This window comes from Calliopsis andreniformis, chromosome 12, assembly GCF_051401765.1.
Source record: "Calliopsis andreniformis isolate RMS-2024a chromosome 12, iyCalAndr_principal, whole genome shotgun sequence".
NCBI classification, from domain to species: Eukaryota; Metazoa; Arthropoda; class Insecta; order Hymenoptera; family Andrenidae; genus Calliopsis; species Calliopsis andreniformis.
Window position 1 is genome coordinate 18,551,440 of NC_135073.1, and position 20,912 is coordinate 18,572,351.

Below are 20,912 nucleotides of genomic sequence, written 5' to 3' on the forward strand. Positions count from 1 at the left end.
CCTGGCTCACCCAATTTTTACTGTTTTCTATTGTCCGTCCTCTTCCTACCACTTCCACTTGCCACTTCCACTTGCCACTTCTACTCCTCTTCCCTCACCTCGCGAGCAGATAAATTCCTTGGGTAATGGCTGTGCCGGGAGAGGGTTTATCTACTGATCAGACATCAGCACCCCGGTCGAACAAACAGCAAGTGTTTTCCCACTCGAATGCCCTCGATATTTACGTCGTAAACTGGATAACGCGTGTGTGTACACGTTTTTATGTTCCCCCTGTTCGCTCCCGAGTCTCGAGCTTCGAAGTCTCCCGAGGAAACCGCCGCAAGCTCACAGCTCGAAGCTTCGGTTTAACCACCCACCACAATAAAGTCCCTCTATCGAGGCTGTTGGTTCTCGAGGCCTGTCGCCATTCGACCGATCCGTATTAGCTGGTCGTGCAGAGGCAGCGTTCCCAGCGGCAACGCGTCGACGGCCACGGCCACGACGTCGACAACGACACCGCGGTCCTAGGATCGAGCACGACCACCAAGTCCGTCATCGTACCTCGGCATTCCTTCGCCGTTACGAGCACCGTTCGCGCCACACCACGTTCACGAGCACCGTCTCGAACCGGAGGAACGCGAGCACCGCGACAACCAATCGCCTCCTGGCACCGTGCCTTCCACCATCATCGATACGCGTTGCTCCTCTCCGAGTTTGCCTGTCTTTCTGCGTCCAGATCGGTATCTAGCCACGAAGATCCTCCACCTGTTCTTCCTCGTTCGAATTCTCGGCCCACCTATTTCTAGCCCGAGTTCCTCGCATTCGTCGCGATTATCAACCGTTCTCCGCGACTCCCTCAGTGTCCTCGAGAACCATCGAGTCTACATCGCCGAGTTCACGAGCACAACGCGCGAGCGAAAGAAGCTTCTCTCCAGTTTAGACGCGAAACAGGTCGGATCTAAGGGACACTTGCAGCATTTTTGCTTTCTCCCACGACCGCCGACGAGGTGCGACGTTTTAATTAATCCACGGGACCACCGGCTGGACGCGTAGCTCCGTGTGATCGATGGCTCTCCTCTCCTCGTCAATTATTTCTTGTCAGCCATCGCAGCTTTTCTCTCCCAGGAAATGAATGGGTTCCATGGCGATGCTCCACAGGTATCCAGGCGAGGACAGCTCGCGTTCGAAAGAAAACGGCTGTAAATCGAAAAGAGAAGAGCTTGCTTCACTGCCGCCGCAGCTCGGATCTGCTCGCTTCCACGACGCGTCCCGCGAGAACTGCTCCTCTGCGAGGCTCGAGCATCGTCCAATGAGTCAGGCCGCGTCGTCGACGGCACGCGCGAGCTTTTTTTACTCACTCGCGGCTCGCAGCGCGCTCAGGCCACGCTGGCTCCGTCCGTGATACGTCAGCAGGCACAGGCACGCGAGTCGAAAGCTCCACCGGTCGCGCAGATGTTTCCCTCTCGGTCCCGCGACAGACGGCACGTCGCATGCGTGTCACGGGGGCTCCTTCCTCGTGCACAGCCTCTTGGAACCACTAGCAATCGTAGAATCGCCGCTCCGCCGCCTCCAGGCACGAGGGTGATCTCCGTCGTCCCTCCCGCGGCTCGATCATCTCTCGAGCCACGAAAAACCCGGGAAAGGTTCGAGGGCCTCGCCAGAGAGCACTCGTCTTCCCTCCTCCGAAGCTGCCCGTTATGAATCTTCTATCTCCTCGTCCTCGCCAAGTATCCTCGAGCGTACGGCTGCTTCTTGGTCCTCCTCCTCTACAGCCTACCACCGCTTCTCTGTTTACAGCGTTAGAGATCCTCTCGATCTCGAGCTTCTTCGGCGCCCTTCATCGTCCTCCAGCCTCAGCTGTCCACGCTTCTGTGCCGCGACCTCCTCGTGGACCATCGGTCCGCGTGAACGCAGGAGCAGAATGTGGGAGAGTGGTCGCGTGCGACTGGCGAACGTGTGCGCGTCGGCACGCTCGAGAGGAAGAGGCTAGGCGGGTACACGCACGAGCTGACTGGCGACTCGCGACTGAGCTGGTGCTCGCGGTGCGGTATCGGCCTCGCTGGCTAGCTCGGTAGCGCGGTGGCGAGGTGGCCGGCACCTCCTCCGTAAGGGAAGCGTGCTGCTCTCGAGCCTCGAGCCGCCGGAGCAGCCGCGACGCAGCGCCGAGCGAACGGTCACCTAGCCAAGGTCCAAATTGATTTTTACGTCGCGGCGTCGGTGGCGACGCACGACGGCGTCCCGACGCGGCGGCGAACCGCGCGCCCCGTTGCCCGGGCAACCCTCAACCTCATGACGTCATACCTCCCTCCCCGACGCCTCTCTGCCTCTTCGTCCTCTCGACGAAGGCGAGGAGAGGTCACAACCCGGACGAACGCTTTTGGGATAGGATTGGGCTTCGAATCTACCAATTAATGACTATCTGCCACTTTTCAAATATCGATCGCTATTGCCGGATCGCTTTCGCTGAGGGACATTGTCCAAACCTGATACGCTAGAGAATTAGTTTTTATAGGATTCTCAAATATAGGGGAGAATATAGCAAGTGCAGCAAAAGCCGGGGGTGGGTTCACTGAGCAGTAATAAAAAAGAATTAATGTGTACTCTGTGAAGCTTGGAAACAAGGTCAAACCGAACGTACGTTTACATAAACTTCTATATTATTTTCCAGAGTCGAGTTCACTCGTGAAGTTCGCAATTACGTTACGTTCCGTCTACCTGATATCCAAGTTGCTGTTTTCACTAAAAATGTTTAACCATGGTAGGCTAATATTCTGAAAATGAGTTCGAGCGCTGTTTCGTTCAAAAATCGCTCGTCCAGTTCCTGACCTCCCTTTGTCAGCGCCAGTCTCCTCTTCCTCTATTCCTCTCGTCGAAACGTCGCCTGTGCCCTTCTCGCTTCGTTGCTTTCTCTTCATTAGATTCCTGGATATTTGTTTAGTTGTACGTTTGATAGCAGCGCCTCTTCCTTCGTTGCGTGTGCACGTGGAAACGAGTGCAGCAGCAGCTCGTGAAGCGTTTTGATATCCTCCGGCACGCTTGCCGCTTCCCTGTGATTGAATTAAAATGTAGGTTTATGGGGCTGCGCGCGCTGAGGCCTTGCTCGCACAAGAGCGTCCAATTATTCCGCGATTTTAATTTCGAGCGAAGCGTTTCGTCGTTTGATGGCGGTTTATTGAATGCCGCACCTCTTTTCGATAGGGCCGCCGCTGTACACGGCAGAAAAAAGTCAATTGCTGAGCCATCAAGGTCAGTAGATGCTCTTCTGCTTGGTCAATTGGTGACAGAAATTGTTGCACACCGATCGAGCGATATGCCTCTTCAATTCTCTTCAAGAATTGCCTCCCAGTTTCCCCTTCGTTTTTTGCTCGCTACAGCTTTCGTGTTCACAGTGTTTCGTTGACCTCCTGTTCGACTTTTCCTCCTTATTTTGTCCAGCCTTGTTATTGTCGCCCTCAATCCCTAATCCATTGTCTATCTTCTTCACCTCTGGCTGCTCCAGTTTTCACCATCCCCCGAATCCGCTGAGTTCGAAATTTCTCCCAAGGAAGCGTCGAATTTTCCCTCGCCAGCCCCATTTTAGCTTTAAGGAACAGCTACTTCGAGGGAGTTAATTCACCTAGGAGAGAATCTCTATACGTGGCAAGTTCCTGCCTTGCCATTCCCTTTGATCCATACAAGCATCGAGGTACATTCCTGCGGAAGTCAAGCAACGCGTGAATAATCTTGCCAGCGCCTAGACAAGGCTGCCCGATAACCAGCTTGACCCGAATATGCAAATATTCCCGGCGCATTTGCGACGATTAGTCCGATAGCTCTTCGAGGATTCCCTTATGTTTGGTCTCCTCCAACTTCGCAACGAGATCGTAGATAAGTCTTAAGAAAATCCAGTTTTGCGAGAGCAAAGTTCTGATGGGTCGTTTAAAACGCAGAGAAACAAGACCTGAGAAAATCTGGTCGGATAGAAGAGAATTCGTGGATGAAAGCAAGATCTGCGCAGATCTTCCTCAGCACTTTGTACGATCCAAGACAACAAGTGGAGCTGTCTCGTCGGCAGGTAAATTTGCGCCGCTAATGAACGCGCGAAAGAGTGCAACCTCAAAATGCAAGTGTAGGCCCTCTAGCGCGAGGTGTAACGCCCGATTAAGTGCCCTCGAGTTCGCGCTTTCTTCGAATTCCTAACCCCGCGACGCCTTTAAACTCCATTTAATTCTGCCTCGATCGAGGGCCCGAGAAAATGATCCAGAGCAAACAGTGAGTTCTATTTTTCAAAGATATAGAGAGGAAGAAAATGCTTGTCGATGTTCCAGTAAGAAAAACAGTGGAAAAAGAAACGGAGCCTTGGTACCTATCGGATAATTCCACCTTCGTAATTTCCGTTGATCTTGCCAGGATCAAGGATCAATACGGCTGAGCCGAGAAAAGCGAGGAAAATTCCGTAGTACAGGGAAGGTGGGAGTCGCGTCGTATTGTGAGCTTTTAATCGGATTGCAACTTTTCCCACGAAAGGGGCAACAATCCCACACTTACGGGAGAATAGAAATGTGCTTTGGTTTCTTCACAACATAGGATCGACAAATCACGAGTACACTGAATGGAATATCATGGCAAATGTTATCCTTGCACGAGAGTGGAAATTCGCGTGAGAACAAACTTCCCCGAGAGATAGCATCGCGTTTTCGTATCTCTTTATCCACGCATCGCCACGCGAGCTCGCTTAAATTAAATCGGAAAAGGGAAAACGAGGTCGCGTCGTCGGGTATTAAACGATCGAGTCGACGCGTTAATTGAAAAGTCCCACGTGCCGAAATTAAAGGAACTGTTTAGTCGGTCTTCTGAGCTGAATTACGGAAAAAGTCGCTCGCAATCCGCGAGTAATATAAAAAGGGGACGTTTCTTTCACGTTGATCCGAATGTTTCTTTTCAAAGGACGAATAAAAGGAAAAAGAAGGTAGAGCGAATCGCCGACTGCCGCTAATTCGAGCCCTCTTTCTCCCTTTCGCGGCTCTATCTCGGGTCGTTTCCAAGGGACATTTCGCAGTCGAGGCTGTACCCCTCATCCTTCACCGTGTAAATATCCCGGAAAAAGGAACGATCTTGGTCGCTCATTCACGATTAAAAACCGCTTCTTCCTGGGCACGAACTATGAAGGAAAAGGAACGATGTAACCGAGGAACTGCTATATAGAGCGGCACTAGTGAGGTGAGTTGAAAAATTATCCTCCATGAGGGCGTGAAATTAATCCTGGAGATTGTCTCGGACCTTTTAAAGTGGAATTGCCCTTAGCCGCGTATGTTCGGAAACTGGTTCTTTCCCCAAATAGAAACAGTAGATACTTTTCTATCATTTCATTCCCTGTGATATAAGTACAAATATTACTATGTACACGTCCCAGCAAAATTAAAGAATCACAAGTTCAGACCAAAATTAAAAGACACTTTTCAATCGTCTGATGCCGACGGCAACACTTTTCTTTCCAAGCGTCATAACTCGGCGAAAAAAAATCGTAGAACAAATTTTAAGCTCTCGCTGGAAAGGGGAGACTTCAAAATTGAAACCCACTGTAAAAACAGTTCCGAAAAAAATTTATCAAGTTCCTGACAGTCGACTGAAGTTGGAAAACATTTGAGGAAAAAACACCCTCTCTCTTTCGGGGTGTCATGGAATCAAGAATTTTTTTCGGACAACTTCAACTCAGGGGTGTAAAAGTAGAGGCTTTGCCCTTTAGAATGAGACCAGGCTGACCTCCCTGCGATTTTTTTTCGCCAAATTACAGCAGCTCAAATATTGGCAATTTTTTCGATCTCTGAATCACTACCTGATTCTGAGTTATCTGGCTCACTTCTCCTTCCGAGTGCCATAACTCGGCGAAAAAAAATCGTAGAACAATTTTTAAGCTCTCGTTGGAAAGGGGAGACTTCAAACTTGAAACACACTGTAAAAACAGTTCCGAAAAAATTGTATCAAGTTCCTGACAGTCGACTGAAGTTGGAAAACATTTGAGGAAAAAACACCCTCTCTCTTTCGGGGTGTCATGGAATCAAGAATTTTTTTCGGACAACTTCAACTCAGGGGTGTAAAAGTAGAGGCTTTGCCCTTTAGAATGAGACCAGGCTGACCTCCCTGCGATTTTTTTTCGTCAAATTACAGCAGCTCAAATATCGACAATTTTTATCTCAAATTGTAATTACAGACATCTCGGTATACATAAGTATAATCTAAGCTTGAAGGCTGATATACGAATGATATTATAACTACGAAGCGAATAAATGTTGGGCTAGAAAAATGAGAAGGATATTTCTGGTTCCTGACTCACCAAGAAGGATAGGTAGCATTTTGGGGAACGTCTTGTGTGAAGGATTCGGTTTATAGCAGCAATTATTCTTTACGAAAACGGCTCCAGTATCTAGAACAGACGAGGAAAAGGAAATAAAAGAATCGGACGATATGAGAAAAATTAAATATGAAATAAAATGTGGACATTTCTCACTTTTAACGAGAAATATCCAAGTTTTCATGGCGGTGATGAAAAGTTACAAGGCGATGTCGTTCAAATTGTACATAAAGACGATCTTTATTATTAAATACTTCTTGGACACCGATACTTTTGTTGCGTTTTTTACCCTCGCCGTCAAACCACGTCGTACGCGTTCTATACCTTATCTACTTGGCCTAGCCAAGCGCCACGCATCGATAATTCATCCTCGGACCTGTTCGAGGCTCGTGACGGATCCTCGGAGACCCTCCGAGCAATCGACGCCCTCCCCTCGATCGGTTTCTTGCGCTACTGTTACGCGAATAAATACAAAAAGCGGGATCCACACCATTCGTCTTGCGATCTTGTCGTCGATCCGCGTTACAGCAATCTATTTTCTATCTGTCGTACAAAAACGTTGTCCCTCCTCGTTCGTCTTCAGCGATCAATCGATCAGCAAGGAATGTGCGCGTAGAAAGGCTGTCTAGCCTAGCAAGCCTTTTCAAAGATACTTCATACCGCTCGCGGGCAAACCGTCGCGTACTTCAATCTCCAATTTCTCATCTCGGGATACAGAAATATTCGTTGGCATGATCTCGCGTTACCTACGCCTCGTGCAGGCCGAAAAGCGAACAGCGAAAACGGTGCAATATGTGCTCCCTCGACATCTCTCTCAACCGTGCTCCAATTTGAAACAGCTTGAAATATTGAGACACAGGTTACCTATCGAAAAGCTTTCACAGTAATTCGCGTTAGTCTTTGGTCTTTTTCGCCAGGCTGCACCCTGCACCGTGTCCGCAGTACGCGTAATCGCTATATGTACACGCACGCAAGTCTCACTCGACGCCTCGTAAAATCGCACGCGCTGTTCTCGTCTTACATTCGTATCGATAGAAACTCGAGCGCTCCCTGGCCTTTCGTTAAATATCGTTACCTAAGAAATGTCGAAGTTCAACGCCAGTACAAAATTCGTTAACGTCGCGTTAGAAATCCTATAATCTACGGTTCCTACAGTGCTAGCGGTACTCGAACTTAGCCTAGACTTCGTTCGTAGGACAGATCGCGAGTGAACTCGTTGACAATTGTTCGTGTTCCCACCGTTCACTCTTTTTTTCCAAACCATTCTTCCATTTCGAGTAATTTTCCAACGCCGCTTGTAGCCTTTTTCCTCTTCCCGATGGGTTTAGGGTTTGACACAGTGGAAACACGATTTTCCAGTGCAATCTTTTACAAAATGAACTCTGTCTCAACGGTAGGCTGTATCGCGCGACAAGGGGGAACGATAAACGTTATCACTGGATCGAGTAAAGCGCAAGTTGCTCTAGGAAACTTTTGATACCGAAAAGTCCCTTTTCGTTCATGTACAATTACTGATATTACAGTCGAGACAAGATCTATTGACTGCTCAAGGTCACTTGATGGAACTATTCCCACTTTTCTAGTATCATCTTTGATCTTTCCAGAAAACTTTGTTGCGCATAGCGGGGAAAGCGATCTTGAACAGCCAATTAATTTTGTCCCGATTGTAGTACCGATATAACGAGGACTGCATCCATTTACATCTTGCATTTATATTTATATTTTTCTATATATATAATATTTATATTTATATTTGCATACTCGTATGTTCATATTTATATATATATATATATACTGATTATTTACAAAGATCGTTACATGTATAAATGACAACATTTAGAAACACGCGTTTGCGATGAAGATCGGAGTGTGCCAGCGAAGGGAATGGCTTCGTGAAGCTTGAAATTATTTAAACAATGATCCATTGCAACGCAGATTACGCGTGAGAGCAAATGAACAGAGGATTAAGGCGAAATAGTGCTCGGAAGAAAAAGCGAAAACGCGAATAGTATAGTGCCAGACCCTTGAGAATTGGCGGAAAAGTGTACTAATTCGCGGGCGATGAACAAGTGCAGGCTTCCAATTTAACAACGTAAATTTAGTCTTCCTAAATTTGTGAAACCTTGATGCTCTTGAAATACGCGGAATTCACGAAGGATGTCATTTGGAGCGTTTAAGCGAAGCATAGACGAGATCGATGAAATGAAAAATTAAATTCACAGCGACACAGAGTCGTGTATAACGTGGCGCAATCTAAAACAGCCTCGGAATAATGATAAACTAATAATAAAATCCGTAGCGTGGCTTATAATATATCGCTTTAAAAAAAGAAACAGAGAAATAAAAAGTTTCGTCGAACGCAACACTGATACAAAATGCTAAGCGTAATAAGGAGAGAAGTAAATCGAATGTTAAAGGTGTGTTCACAGAAAACTGTGCAACTTCAATTCTGCGACAATGACAGAAATCAATGTCATTATTATTTCAGACAGCATTTTTGATCCGTATCCCAGATCTCACACGTAACATCAACGTCTCTGTTCCTATTTAATAACATTATACAATTATGTACGTACGAATGTATAAAATTCTTATTTTTTTTTTTTGTTGTCCGTTTTTCCTTCTTCTTTCTTTCTTCTTTACGACTAAATACGGGAATGTTCGATCTGTTCGCCGCGTCTGCGCGACGCTTCTCCTTTCTCTCGATCGTCGAAATATTCGATACAAGAATCCTTCTTATATAAATACGACAGTGCAAAATTAATCGAGAACGAGTTCGTCGACGTCCCAACAAAAACACCTATCTGAACGAACGAAATCTTTATTGTATCTCGTTCTAGATAAAACAGGGTTAGCTACCAATCTCGTCGAATTCGTTCTCGAGAAACCGGAAATAACATTCGAGTTACTCGCGGGAATGTTTCTCGTTACATTTCGGATTAACAAACACAAAACGAATGTACGAACAAACAAATTACTCACAGTGTTAGCTTTCTCGTTCATCGAATGACGGTTCACCTCCTTGATCTTGCTTCTCTATTTTTAACAGTCACTGACACTGAACAATTATATTCACTACTGTGACTTGCCTGTACCCACGCCATGGCACACCTACGTGAACCTGTCAAATTTCAAATCGAACAATGTGACCAGACTCTTCTCGATACGGACGCCCTCTCTAAATCATTTTCGCGGCAAATCTGACAATTTCAAATATGGGGGCTGCAGCCGCCATAGAACACTTGGACATGGATACCAATAATCGATTTTTGATACCTCTTTTAAAGTAGAGGGGGCGTCACAAATGGTTTCTGATACAGATTTGGCAAATCTGATCACACGAAAGTCGGACATTTCGCATTAATAAACGAAGAGGGCTTAGACTTACAAATAAAATTGATCGATGGCTAAACGATGGCTTCTTTTAAACGAGTAACTAAATCACAGTTCTGATGGCTCGGTTCGATCTATTGATGCGTCGTATCAAATCTGGGCGTTCTCGGAATAACGTTACTTAAAATACATGTATTATTTGCGTACACAGATAGCGAAGCAATGAAATAATATCTATTCATAATTCGTCAACGCAAATATTTGGAAATATTTTCAAGCTCAATGTCTTTGCCCAGTCGCATTTATCCAATTTTGGACGCTTACCGTCAGAACCGTTATCCTTGCAAACGCACAAAAAGATATATCGCAACTATTTTAAATTACAATTCGCATCGGATACATTGCAATAAAGGATAACGCAGCAGGTACGAGAAAAAATGGCGGAAACGTTCGACAATTGGCTTAAATGTCCTATTACCGTAGCGTTCTACGATTCGTCGATAAATAAAGTGAAATAAAGTTTATAAATACCTTTTTATCTATAAGTACAGACGAACACGGTACAGAGAACACAGTTTTACGATTAAAAACACAGATCTTCGTCTATTAGTAATCTCTCCTTTCGACTATGCATCCGCGTAAAAACGGAAGTGACAAAAACGGTTCCCCGGAAACGTTACGACTATTGGATAATCTCGAAAGTATCGGTAGTCGATCCTCATTACAAATTTTTTTCGCAACTTACAATCTTATAATCTTATGTACATGTTCGCATTTATGAAACCTGAAAAAATGTCTAACATATTGTTCTTAGGGCTTACAGATTCCCGGTGATTTGTCTTCATAAATCCAGAAACCCTTTTATAGGTTTACCTTAAGAATTAGAACCGTATCGATCTACTCTCACAATCCTCTTCGATAATCGAACGCTTGACTCGCCGCGCGTATTTTGAAAAATCTGCGATTACAATATACCACTTTTCGTTCGATTCTTTTTTTTTTCTTTTTTTTTTTTACTTAGACGGAATGAGTATATATTGTAGATTGTATTTATCACCAAAACGAGCTTTGAACAGCTCTTATGGAGTTAAATTGAGTATTTTTGAATACTGGTTCGAGAAAGAGATCACATCGAACGAGATGCAAATTAAAAATACTTTCGAGACTAAAAAACGATAATCGACTGATCCAAAAGGATCGAACTACTCTGTAGAAATATTCTTCAAACTTTATCTTTTGATATTGTTGCTATATAAAATGCACGTTTATCAGTGAAAATTCGTTACACAATATTTTGTTCATACCTTCTGCGATACTCAACGCGTTTTTAGAATACAAATATTCCTTTATGAGATTCCGCGATATCTTTCTCTCTCTTTTTCGTTCGCTTCCCTAATTTTCTTTCTGTCTCTCTCACGCATATGCATCGTCATGTACACGCACACACAAATCGCATACGCTAAACAGTCTCTTATTCCTAAATAAAAACATGAGAACAGAAAAGAAAACAATGAAAATTCGAATAAAAAAGCAACATCGAGTTCACTACGATTATTTGCTACTATCGAATACCGAGGTCTTACGTATTTAAGTACATGTTAATAAATACATCGCTCTGATTACATCCAACATGATACATGCATACTGTTATGACACATGGATTGACTTCTTATTAATCGCGTTTATTATCGGGCTTGTAAACAGCCATGATTAGGACCATCATTGATCTATCACTCCGCCAGTCACACTTCGCGATGGAACGAGCACGAGTAAACTTAAAATTAATTTGTTCGGTCTTTTTCTTTGCATTACGTGAATTATCCTAGTCCATAGTTCGAACGCAACTACGATTGAATCGTCATGGTATAAATCTTAGTGAGAAATCAATCATTATTTCTTGATCGTTAGGATTCAATTTTAGTCGGACTATGGAAGCAACACGCATCGTAGAATCGTATGCAGCGTGGTTGATTTCCTGTTTCTCGTACAAAGTTCGTCTGATTGTACGATTTGGCATTACGTAGTCTCTCACTACACCATTACGATAGCTTCTTCGCCACAAAACAAGAAGGGATATTGATCGATCATCGTTTGTACGACGTCTTCCAAATATGGCCTCATCGCCTCGAATCTGCCGAGGTCATTAAATTCTATGGGTAATAGTGTAGGCCACCAGCAGATTGCTAGATTTTTACTGTCCATACTATTTAGTTTACAATTTTCAGCCACTCTAGAAAATTAGAATATTTTTATTTGTATGGTGTCGAATAAGAGGAAATGAATTAATTCAAAGTGAAGCTACTTACTTTACGAAATGGTGAAATATAAACTTAAGTACATCGAAGTTGACTGGATTCAATTTGTTGAGCATTAAACGTAGGGCCAATAACCTGCAGCTTCGATCTACAATAAATTGTAAATTTATCATACAAATTTTATTTCATTAATTTGATTCTATGACATATATGAAATAATATCTACCTTCCATATTCATACATGTCGCAGACATCGGTTTACTGATACCACGAGCACCTAACCATAAGGTAATCAAAAATTAATTTAACATTTCAATAAAAATATGACAAAAAATATGATAATGTACCCGATATATCCTCGAGTTCGCTCATACGTTCTTTGTCGATTAGTGGTGGTAGCCTCTTTGAAAAGAAATCTTTTAGAGCAGTTGCAACAGCATTCACTGGTATATCTAATGAATGTATGTCCACGTTCCCATCTATAATAATTAAATATGTAAAAATAATAGCAATATATGGAATAACTATATCTTAAAATTAATATACGAGTTTAATGAAAGAACTTACCCTCCTCAAACTTTTGAAACAAGAGTTCAACATGTGCTCGATTGCCAGGAACCCTATATATACCTTCAGAATCTAATCCCTCATCCTCAATAAACTGTACACATTTTTCAAGGAACAGAGGTATTCGGTTCGTTTCACTTTGCGCAAAGTCTTCGATCAGCGGCTGTTGTTGCATTTGACTAGTGCTCAATCCTGCACCAGGACCTTTAGTCTGTTTTATCTTTTCTTGCTTCTTTTTCTCTCTTTCTTTTTCTTTCTCCGCATTTTTCTTCAGTTTCTCCTCTTTTTGCCTACGCTTCTCTAATTTTTCATCTTCTTTCGCTTTTTGTTTGTCTTTTTTTCTATTTAATTTATCACCATCCTTGACCTTATTTAGAATACCAAACTACAAGAAAACATCTTTAGAAAAATTGTTTCAAACAATTATCTTATTTTTTATGCTCGTCTTACTTACACTGGGGGAATTAATTTCACGAGGCGATGAAACATCTAAACTGGATTCGTCATCTGGAATGTTGACAAAGGTATTGTCACTCCTTTGCTTTGCTAAAATAATAATACTTTCATGCAAAAAAATATAACAAGAAATAATACTAAGCAAACGTCTTACTGTATCTTTCTTGAATAGTTTGAAAAAATATCTCAAAAAAACTAGTACTATTACATGCAAAAGTTTTAATAGAATTCATTCAAAGATTTTAGAAAGCATTCATTCTACTCAAGCTTTAAATTAGTTTCTGATATCAATACAATTTACTCACAGGAAGCACTAAACATCTCTTGCGTCATATGTTTCACGTTGTATGCATGTTGTAACGTTGCAGGCAAATGTTGTTGTGGGAGGGAATTTCCAAATTTCTTTCGAAGACTAGCAGCGGCATGTTTGTATTGTTTCGACCTTGATCTTGACGTGTGTTCCGGATCACTGGATTCTGAAGAATCTGGTGTCTCGCTGGACACTAAATGAAACAACAAATTTAAATAGATTCTCATACCTGAATGTACTATAAATATTGTCACAATTATGCACCTCTTTCAGCTGAATCCACCCGCCAATTTTTATCTTCCTTAATATTATAATTTAGACCAACAATGCCATCTCCACTTCCCATACTCGCTAATGATGGAACTTTAGGAGCTGCGACTGGTATAGCAGTGCGTTTTTTACGTATTCTTTTATGAGCTGCTGGCTTTTTATTTACTTTGCCTAAAACATCAGCTACCCTTTGTCTTTCCAAAGAACTCCATTCCGAATCGGAATCACTATATGCTGTAAAACGAAAGATATGGTTAACATGTACAATAAAATTATATTAATCATTTATTTATTTAGATTCTTACAGGGTTGTCCCTTTTCACGTCTATGACGTAGTTTAGGCTTGTTGTTTCCAATAGAATCTTGTACTAAAGCATACATATAATCGCCGTCATAAGAAGGATAGAGACTTGGTACAACATCCTTAACTTGGGCGTATTCAGAGCCCAAATCTACCAATTCAGGCGTGGCAAGAGGAGCATGTCCCATTGTCATTTTGGGACCATGCTCGTCTTTCTCGCCTATTGTCATTCTAGCTATAGCATCCGTCACATTTGAAAAATCTTTCAAATTGATTTTTCCTGGTTGTTTTAATGTTTGGCTATTTCCTTTTGGTCGTGGCTTTGTTTGAGATATATGTCGTCTGCCTGTAGTAAAGGCTCTGTGAGGATAACTATTAGTTACTCCATCTTGATGCATAAATGTATCCTTCACCCAACCTATCATAATAAAATAGTAAATGTAAAATCATTGCAATAACAGATGATTTTACTTTCAGAAATTTATAAATGCAAAACTAACCGGATAATTTATTGGCAATATCTCCTGACTTCAGCAAGTCTCTTTCCCTTTCTTCTCTATAAAAATCTACTTGACTATAAATATCACTGTCATCGCTAGGCGTGGCTCTATTGTCTGCGAACTGTTCGTTCAAACCTGTGTCTCCAAGATCACCATCAGGTGTCAACTGCTCGTATGACTCAGACCCGCTTCTAAAAGTTATAGACATACTGCTTCACATTAGACTTTTGAATCACAAAAATTGTTATGTTAATTAACGCATCTTATATCATGTTCTAAAAAACATTTTGAGAATATTTACCCATCGTCTGGTGTTGGAAGATGGTAACTCTCATGTCGTGGTGGTGGCATCGGATGTAACGCAGAATATTCTAATGTTCCTTCACCACTATCATTTAAATTACCAGGTTCTTCCATGTTAAACGCCTGTTCAATTTCAGGTTTCTTCTCCCATACTTCTTTAAAGAACGGTGTATAAAATGCCGCTGCAATGAACGAGAAATAATGTAAAAACATGTTTTAGAATGATCTAATATTTTCCAATAAGTCTCGATAACATACTTTTTTGTTGGCAGCTGGATGCTGAAGTCATAAAGTGTGCTTGTAATCTATCAGCCGTTGCGTTTCCTTCCGTAATAAGTAAATGACTTAAATCATTACTGAAGAAGGCATTAGCACCTCCAGTATCAGTCACAGCCATTATTTGTATTGGTAAGTTTGGAATATTCATAGAAAATGCACTGGAAAGCAAATTATATAAAAAATACGGTACATATATGCAAATATGCAGCTTGTACATACTTAAGAGTCGCAAGCGATGCTTTTCGTTTTGTTGAATAAACCAATATAAAACCATGCACCAGCTCGTCTCTAAATGCATTTGCCCCGTGGAAACTTGAAATTATGACTTCAACCCTTCGCTTCGACTCTCCTAAAAATGTTTCCAAAACGATCGATCGATCACCGCTAAGAAAGCAACACTGATGATTGAGTAATGGGCCAAGCACGTTTTCCACAGAATAGGGATCCCCGCAAAACATACACATTATTATTCTATAAAAAACATAAACAGATGTCATTAGTAACTCTTATTTGTATACAATATGTAAATGCATTTGTACTCGAAAATATTTGTTACCTAATATCAGGCTCTAAACATTCCATGACACTTTGGTAAATATTCAAAAAACCAGCTCTGTGATTTATAGACTGTATTAATTGCTGCAATGCGTCCTTCACAAGTGGAGTAGGAAATCGCTTGTCTTGTTCTAAATCTTCTATACAGACATCTATAAATGGACACTGTAAGCTGTTGTAAAAGAAATTAATTATTAAACATATGTATTTTTCAATTTGTAAAGCAGATTAAAATATAAATAACTGGTACCTGTCAGCAAGATTCTGACCCTCTTCCCTGAGCCTAATTGCTTCTATTTCATCTATAGTGGCTTCTGGCACAAACATAATAACAATAGGCAATCCCTGAAATGGTAGCCTGTCCTCTTGCTCTAGATTTGACAACAACGTTTTCTCTAGCGAGGAACGAATATATTCAAACGAATCTTCATTAGCATAAATGCAGAAAGATCCTGTAGTTTCAAACAATTTTTTAGAAATTGTCTTTAGGAAAACTGAATTTATAAAAATTATGATATAAGCACAGACCATGAGGCATAAAATCAGAAGTAGTAAATGAATTGTGCGGTAGTCCGACATCGCCGTCAATAATTCGATATCCAAGCGTATACAACTGGCAATCGATTTCCACTTCATCGTCCTCTGTCTGGGCTCGTATCTCACGAGCAAACTCCTCGCCAAGTCCATTACTTCCGAGTATAACTAAATTTAATTGATTATTATCAGATGTCAATTGCCATTGACTACTATGATTCCACGAAGAAGGCCTAAAAAAATGTATTTTTTAAGTTAGTCATTCGTATTTAGATCTTGTTTTCAATCGTATCCTGCAGTCACCTGTGAGCTTTTGTTCCAAGTATTCGCTCTATGAGAGCATCCATACAATTTGGATAAGCTGGACAATGCTCCCTTATTGGACAATGTACAAAACCCAAGTGTTGAAAAAGCATTAGTTTCCTGTCTTGATCTAGCCTATCTAAAGCTTTGTACCTGCGTAAAAAAAATATTAATAAATGTTTCCGAAAAAGAAAGAAAATATGTTTAATGCACACCTAAAATCATCTACTAATGCATCTGTTATTTCTTTAATGTCATCTTGTGTTATGGTTCCAGATGGAGCTATACTCTTGAAGTGATAGAACAAATCTGCATGTTCTAGTAACAGTTCCTGAAATAAATTGAAATAAAAAATGAGATAAAAATAGTAAATAAAACTGTTTCACCTATTATTTTTATATGTGTAAAAATATATTTTCTTACCTGGAAGTTATGTTTCGCTTTTTCAATAATTTCCTTCTGATGTTGGTCATAGATTTCTTGACAATCATGATGAGAAAGAGCCTCAAAGCACTCTCTACCCATAAAAAGCACTCTGACCTCGGATAAGTGCTTTCCTGGTGTAACATATCCAGTTTCTTCTAATAACTGCTTAAATTGCTTTTTCCATCTAATGAACCATATATTTTAATTTTATAAAAATAATAATTGCTAAATATATTTAGTTAAAGTTGAAACTTAGAAGCAAATAAGTATGCCAAAGAAGATTAGAAATATATGACAAAAATGTTAGTAAAGCTATAAGTGAGGTATAGTAACTAAATAGTCAATTTTTTCTAGATTATATTATAAAGCAGTAAAAAGCGCAATTTACCTTTTGGGAAGTCTGCACAAAGAAACGCCACCCAGAATAAAGCAAAAGCATTAGTGTGTGTACATAGGTACTACTTTTTAGAATGCTAAATAATTGTGTGACTATGATGGTTACATTGAAGCATATGCAGCAATGAACCAATGATTTGTGTGCTATCAAATAACCATGATAACTATATTGTGATACTTACTCTAATCGTCGTTGTTCTTGTTGCAGTACATTTATGTGATTCTTAAAAACAGTTTCAGCCTCTGGTGTTTCCAAAACGTCGTAAGGAATCTTTGTTCCATTATTTTCACCAAGATCACAATCAATCCATGGAATATCTTCTGGACATTCATAGAAGTATTGATGAAAATCAGGATGTTCTTTGATATACTGCTGTACTGCAGACCATTCTCTGTAAAAGTGAAATATACATATTAAATTGAATTATACCTTTTAATTTTAAACAAATAATTAGTTTCAGAACTTACTCATTGATTAAATTTGTTACATCAGGGCATATTTCATGAAGAATGTCAGGCAGCATGTCCAAGTATCCCTGAATTTTCTTTGCCACTTGCTCGTCTTTTAATTTTTTAATGTGTCTCCTAAACAGTCTTTGGGTTGCATCAATACCAAACAATTCTACAAATGTTGTAAATTCTTTATGCTGTGACAACTTTTTAGAAGCTTGAGACCATAATGCTCGGTAATCAGTAACATGTATTCGAATTAATCTTTGCAGTGATTCTGTTGATGCATCAAGAAGTTCTTTTCTGGCTCTAGCTGCTTCTGCGAACGGTGTTACTTTACTACGTGTTTTGGTTTTATCAATTAATTGAGCCAAAACTATGAATGCCAGATCAATATTAATATTTTCATGTGCTGAAGTTTCAACTATTAAAATGGAACTTTTATATTCCTTGCGCATTATTAATTTTTCCGCTTCTTTCACGTATTGTTCATTTGCATCGTCATTTTTAGTTGTCACCAATGCTATAGGTTTTTTAGTTTTCATCAGATTGTTCAATATATTTGCGACTATTTCAACTTGTTTTTCTATAGATCTATTCGGCACGACGCTTACATCGAAAACACACAAGAAACCATCAATACTTAATTTACCATCTGGTAAAACTTTTTGTTCATATTCTTTCTCTATACCCAATTGATTTTTGCAAATATACATAAGCTTTTCTGCACTGGTCAATTTGGTAGCTGCACATCTTTTTGCATAAGGTTCCATTTTACCACCTTTAAAGGGCTGAAAAGATGCATCATCTATAAATTCGGTATGTTCTATCACTTGAAACTGATATTCTGTTCCATCTTCTGATGACTTTGTAACTTCACCCCAATATAGGAAGTGATCATTATTTACCACCCGACCACTAAAATCAGACTGTAAAAAAATAATAATTATTTATAAGAATTATAACAAAACAATTATTTATAACAATTATAACAAAAACACATCGCAAACAATCACCTGTGATAACACTGATATATGGTCCACATTATAATCATCATTCAAAGACCTCATGAAACGATTACATAGACAAGATTTTCCAACACCAACTTGTCCCTTGTCTTTCTCAGTGCCAGAAAGACCAACAACAGCAACATTGATGCTTTTAATGTTATCACTTTTCTTTGCCATTTTTAAAGCTTGTTTAAATCACTTATATGTTTAATAAGTGTGAAAATAAAGATCTGTTTCTTTTCGAGTTCTCAGGACATTTTTAGGTGCCGCTATTGATAGTTTTTCTAGTCCATTTAACTTTGTGAGTATTAAAAATTTGTCTTTATTCCTTTGGTCATTATGACAAATCTAGAAATTTATATGAAAATCATTGTTTCCCTTTGGTAACATTTTTTTAAACTATGTTTTCTTTATTCTATTCTTTCCTTTCTGTCGCAATACTTGGATATCATGCTTTAAATTGATATATGATTCGTGAATTTATGCATAAACAGTTATAGAAAAACATTTGCCAAAATTTCATTTGAACTGTACAAAGTTAGCCCCTATAGTTATTACTGTAATGTTGCAAACATTGCTGGAATTTTATATTACTATTAGTTAATAATACAGATTTCAGATCATTAGACTTTGTGTTCTATTAAGCATAGCATATATAGTTTAGCACAGCTGTGAGCAATGGTTCTTTGGAATGGCACTGTGTATCTGAAAAGATAGTATTAAAAAATGAATGAAATGTAACTAAAATAATATTAACACTTTGACAACTACTACCAATTATTTTTCATTTATAATCCATAGAAACTCTTTGCACTTTTATATAATTAAGTAAATATTAATGACAATAGTATATGCCAATAGTACTTCAATAAAGCAAAAGAAGAACTTAAGAACTAAAGCAGTAATCAAAGTGTTAATTAGATCAAATTCATTTGAGTAAACCATATTAGAAGCATTAAAATATATACAGATTATCACGATAAAAGATAAATGAAGCAACAAATGAACAGTACATCACCCACAAGACTAATTCTTACAACATGAAAATTTATTACAAACACGTAACGTGCCACCTACGTTTTACAGGTTATGAGTTCGAAGTAGGAATATAAAAATGAAATTCCTCGAGGCAGTGTGTGCATTAACCTCCGACTAAATAATGCATATCCGCGTCTTGCGTCTACTGAAAATTAGTGTATCACCTCTCAGCGAAGCATACTTTAAAAAAAAATCAACCAATTCTTTGTTAATTACAAAAAATTGTTCTTTAACAGCAGCAGAATGCTCTCATCGCGACGAATGAAACTACTCCGCCGGAATTACTCCACGATTTTAATCGTCGCTGATTCAAATTGAATGTCGTCGCGAAAATTGACGGGGAATTCGTCAGAAGATACGACATTCGTACAATGGAAACACAAATTATTTGATATACAAATGACAGCTAGGAATAGATCAATATGCATTGTACACAGAACCGCGGTCAATTTTGACACCGACGATAATGCGTCCCGGGGCTCAAGAAATTTTTGACAAGGCACACAGAAGAACGAAGAAGCGTAAAGAAAATGCGTAGTATGATTTAATCTCGCAGAAACACCAAAGCGATCGAAAGATATTCTTACTCAGAAAACATGAAAAGGCTATGCTACCTGTACAGATTTTCGTTCGACGAGCAAACTAGTACACCAAACGTCCGTCCCCCGTGCAAAATTTTTTTCTTGCTCGAACCCGATCGATTTTCCGCTCGCTGCACAACCAATCACTCTTTCTCCGATCTTTTTTTCCACGCGCACGTCGTAATCAGAGAATGTCCAAAACTCGTCCCGACGAACGTTTAACACCAGGTGTGTGTAAATAACTTCACGTCAAACATCGAGTATTGCCCCATAAAGGAGCCATCTTGGTGGGTGGGCACAAGGCGATTAATGTTTTCGGGCTGGATAGTACGCGTCGAACAAGAACAAGGCCGTATCAAGCGCGCTCTTAAACTTTCGTCAAACATATTTAGGAACGCCTTATATTTTCGAGAAGATTTCAATCCCTTTTCAACTACTTTTTTAAATACTCTTTTTTTTCTACATACTCTTATTTATGTCTATCAAAGCAATGAAATTTTTACTGATTACTACTCCTTCGTATCCTCTTTTTAATGAAGTTGAAAATAAATGGATGTCTTGTATGATTTTGAAGCGAATCGTGTATGATTTTAAAGCTAAATAAAAATATTGCAATTTTTATGCACTATGTGCATTGTCTGCGTGATGATTGTAATCACAGATAATGCAATATTGTTTAACAGGTATGATAATAATGATTTATCGATGTTATTCTTACCTATTAAAGGTAATTAA

At 40.0% G+C, this 20,912-nt stretch overlaps 2 protein-coding genes across 2 annotated transcripts; both read right to left on the reverse strand.

Annotated features, from left to right (window-relative positions):
- Positions 1–11,076: 11,076 nt before the first annotated feature.
- On the reverse strand, positions 11,077–18,830 carry Rhogapp190 (Rho GTPase-activating protein 190). Its single transcript, XM_076388610.1, has 22 exons — positions 18,565–18,830; positions 17,567–18,477; positions 17,281–17,490; positions 16,700–16,886; positions 16,492–16,607; positions 16,277–16,429; positions 15,968–16,206; positions 15,690–15,891; positions 15,441–15,611; positions 15,104–15,355; positions 14,864–15,042; positions 14,604–14,787; positions 14,303–14,511; positions 13,807–14,220; positions 13,496–13,735; positions 13,227–13,424; positions 12,920–12,972; positions 12,466–12,850; positions 12,246–12,377; positions 12,125–12,175; positions 11,950–12,046; positions 11,077–11,873 (listed from the first exon to the last, which is right to left on the reverse strand). The coding sequence occupies exons 1-22, from the start codon at positions 18,733–18,735 to the stop codon at positions 11,675–11,677; spliced, it is 4,953 nt and encodes a 1,650-aa protein (XP_076244725.1). The 5' UTR covers positions 18,736–18,830; the 3' UTR covers positions 11,077–11,674.
- Positions 18,831–19,104: 274 nt separating this feature from the next.
- LOC143186296 (uncharacterized) lies at positions 19,105–20,563 on the reverse strand. Its single transcript, XM_076389869.1, has 3 exons — positions 20,458–20,563; positions 20,211–20,419; positions 19,105–19,263 (listed from the first exon to the last, which is right to left on the reverse strand). The coding sequence occupies exons 1-3, from the start codon at positions 20,561–20,563 to the stop codon at positions 19,219–19,221; spliced, it is 360 nt and encodes a 119-aa protein (XP_076245984.1). The 3' UTR covers positions 19,105–19,218.
- Positions 20,564–20,912: the final 349 nt, after the last annotated feature.

What these genes read in the sequence shown, in the direction of transcription:
- LOC143186296 (XM_076389869.1), bottom strand. Translation starts at nt 20,563, where the DNA reads ATGTTTGACGAAAGTTTAAGAGCGCGCTTGATACGGCCTTGTTCTTGT. An exon ending in TGTGCCCACCCACCAAGATG is followed by an intron (nt 20,420 to 20,457) that starts GCTCCTTTATGG and finishes TTTGACGTGAAG; the next exon opens with TTATTTACACACACCTGGTG. An exon ending in TCGAACGAAAATCTGTACAG is followed by an intron (nt 19,264 to 20,210) that starts GTAGCATAGCCT and finishes CTATCTTTTCAG; the next exon opens with ATACACAGTGCCATTCCAAA.
- Rhogapp190 (XM_076388610.1), bottom strand. Translation starts at nt 18,735, where the DNA reads ATGGCAAAGAAAAGTGATAACATTAAAAGCATCAATGTTGCTGTTGTT. An exon ending in CAAGAACAACGACGATTAGA is followed by an intron (nt 16,887 to 17,280) that starts GTAAGTATCACA and finishes ATGGTTCATTAG; the next exon opens with ATGGAAAAAGCAATTTAAGC. An exon ending in CTTCCAACACCAGACGATGG is followed by an intron (nt 14,512 to 14,603) that starts GTAAATATTCTC and finishes AATGTGAAGCAG; the next exon opens with TATGTCTATAACTTTTAGAA.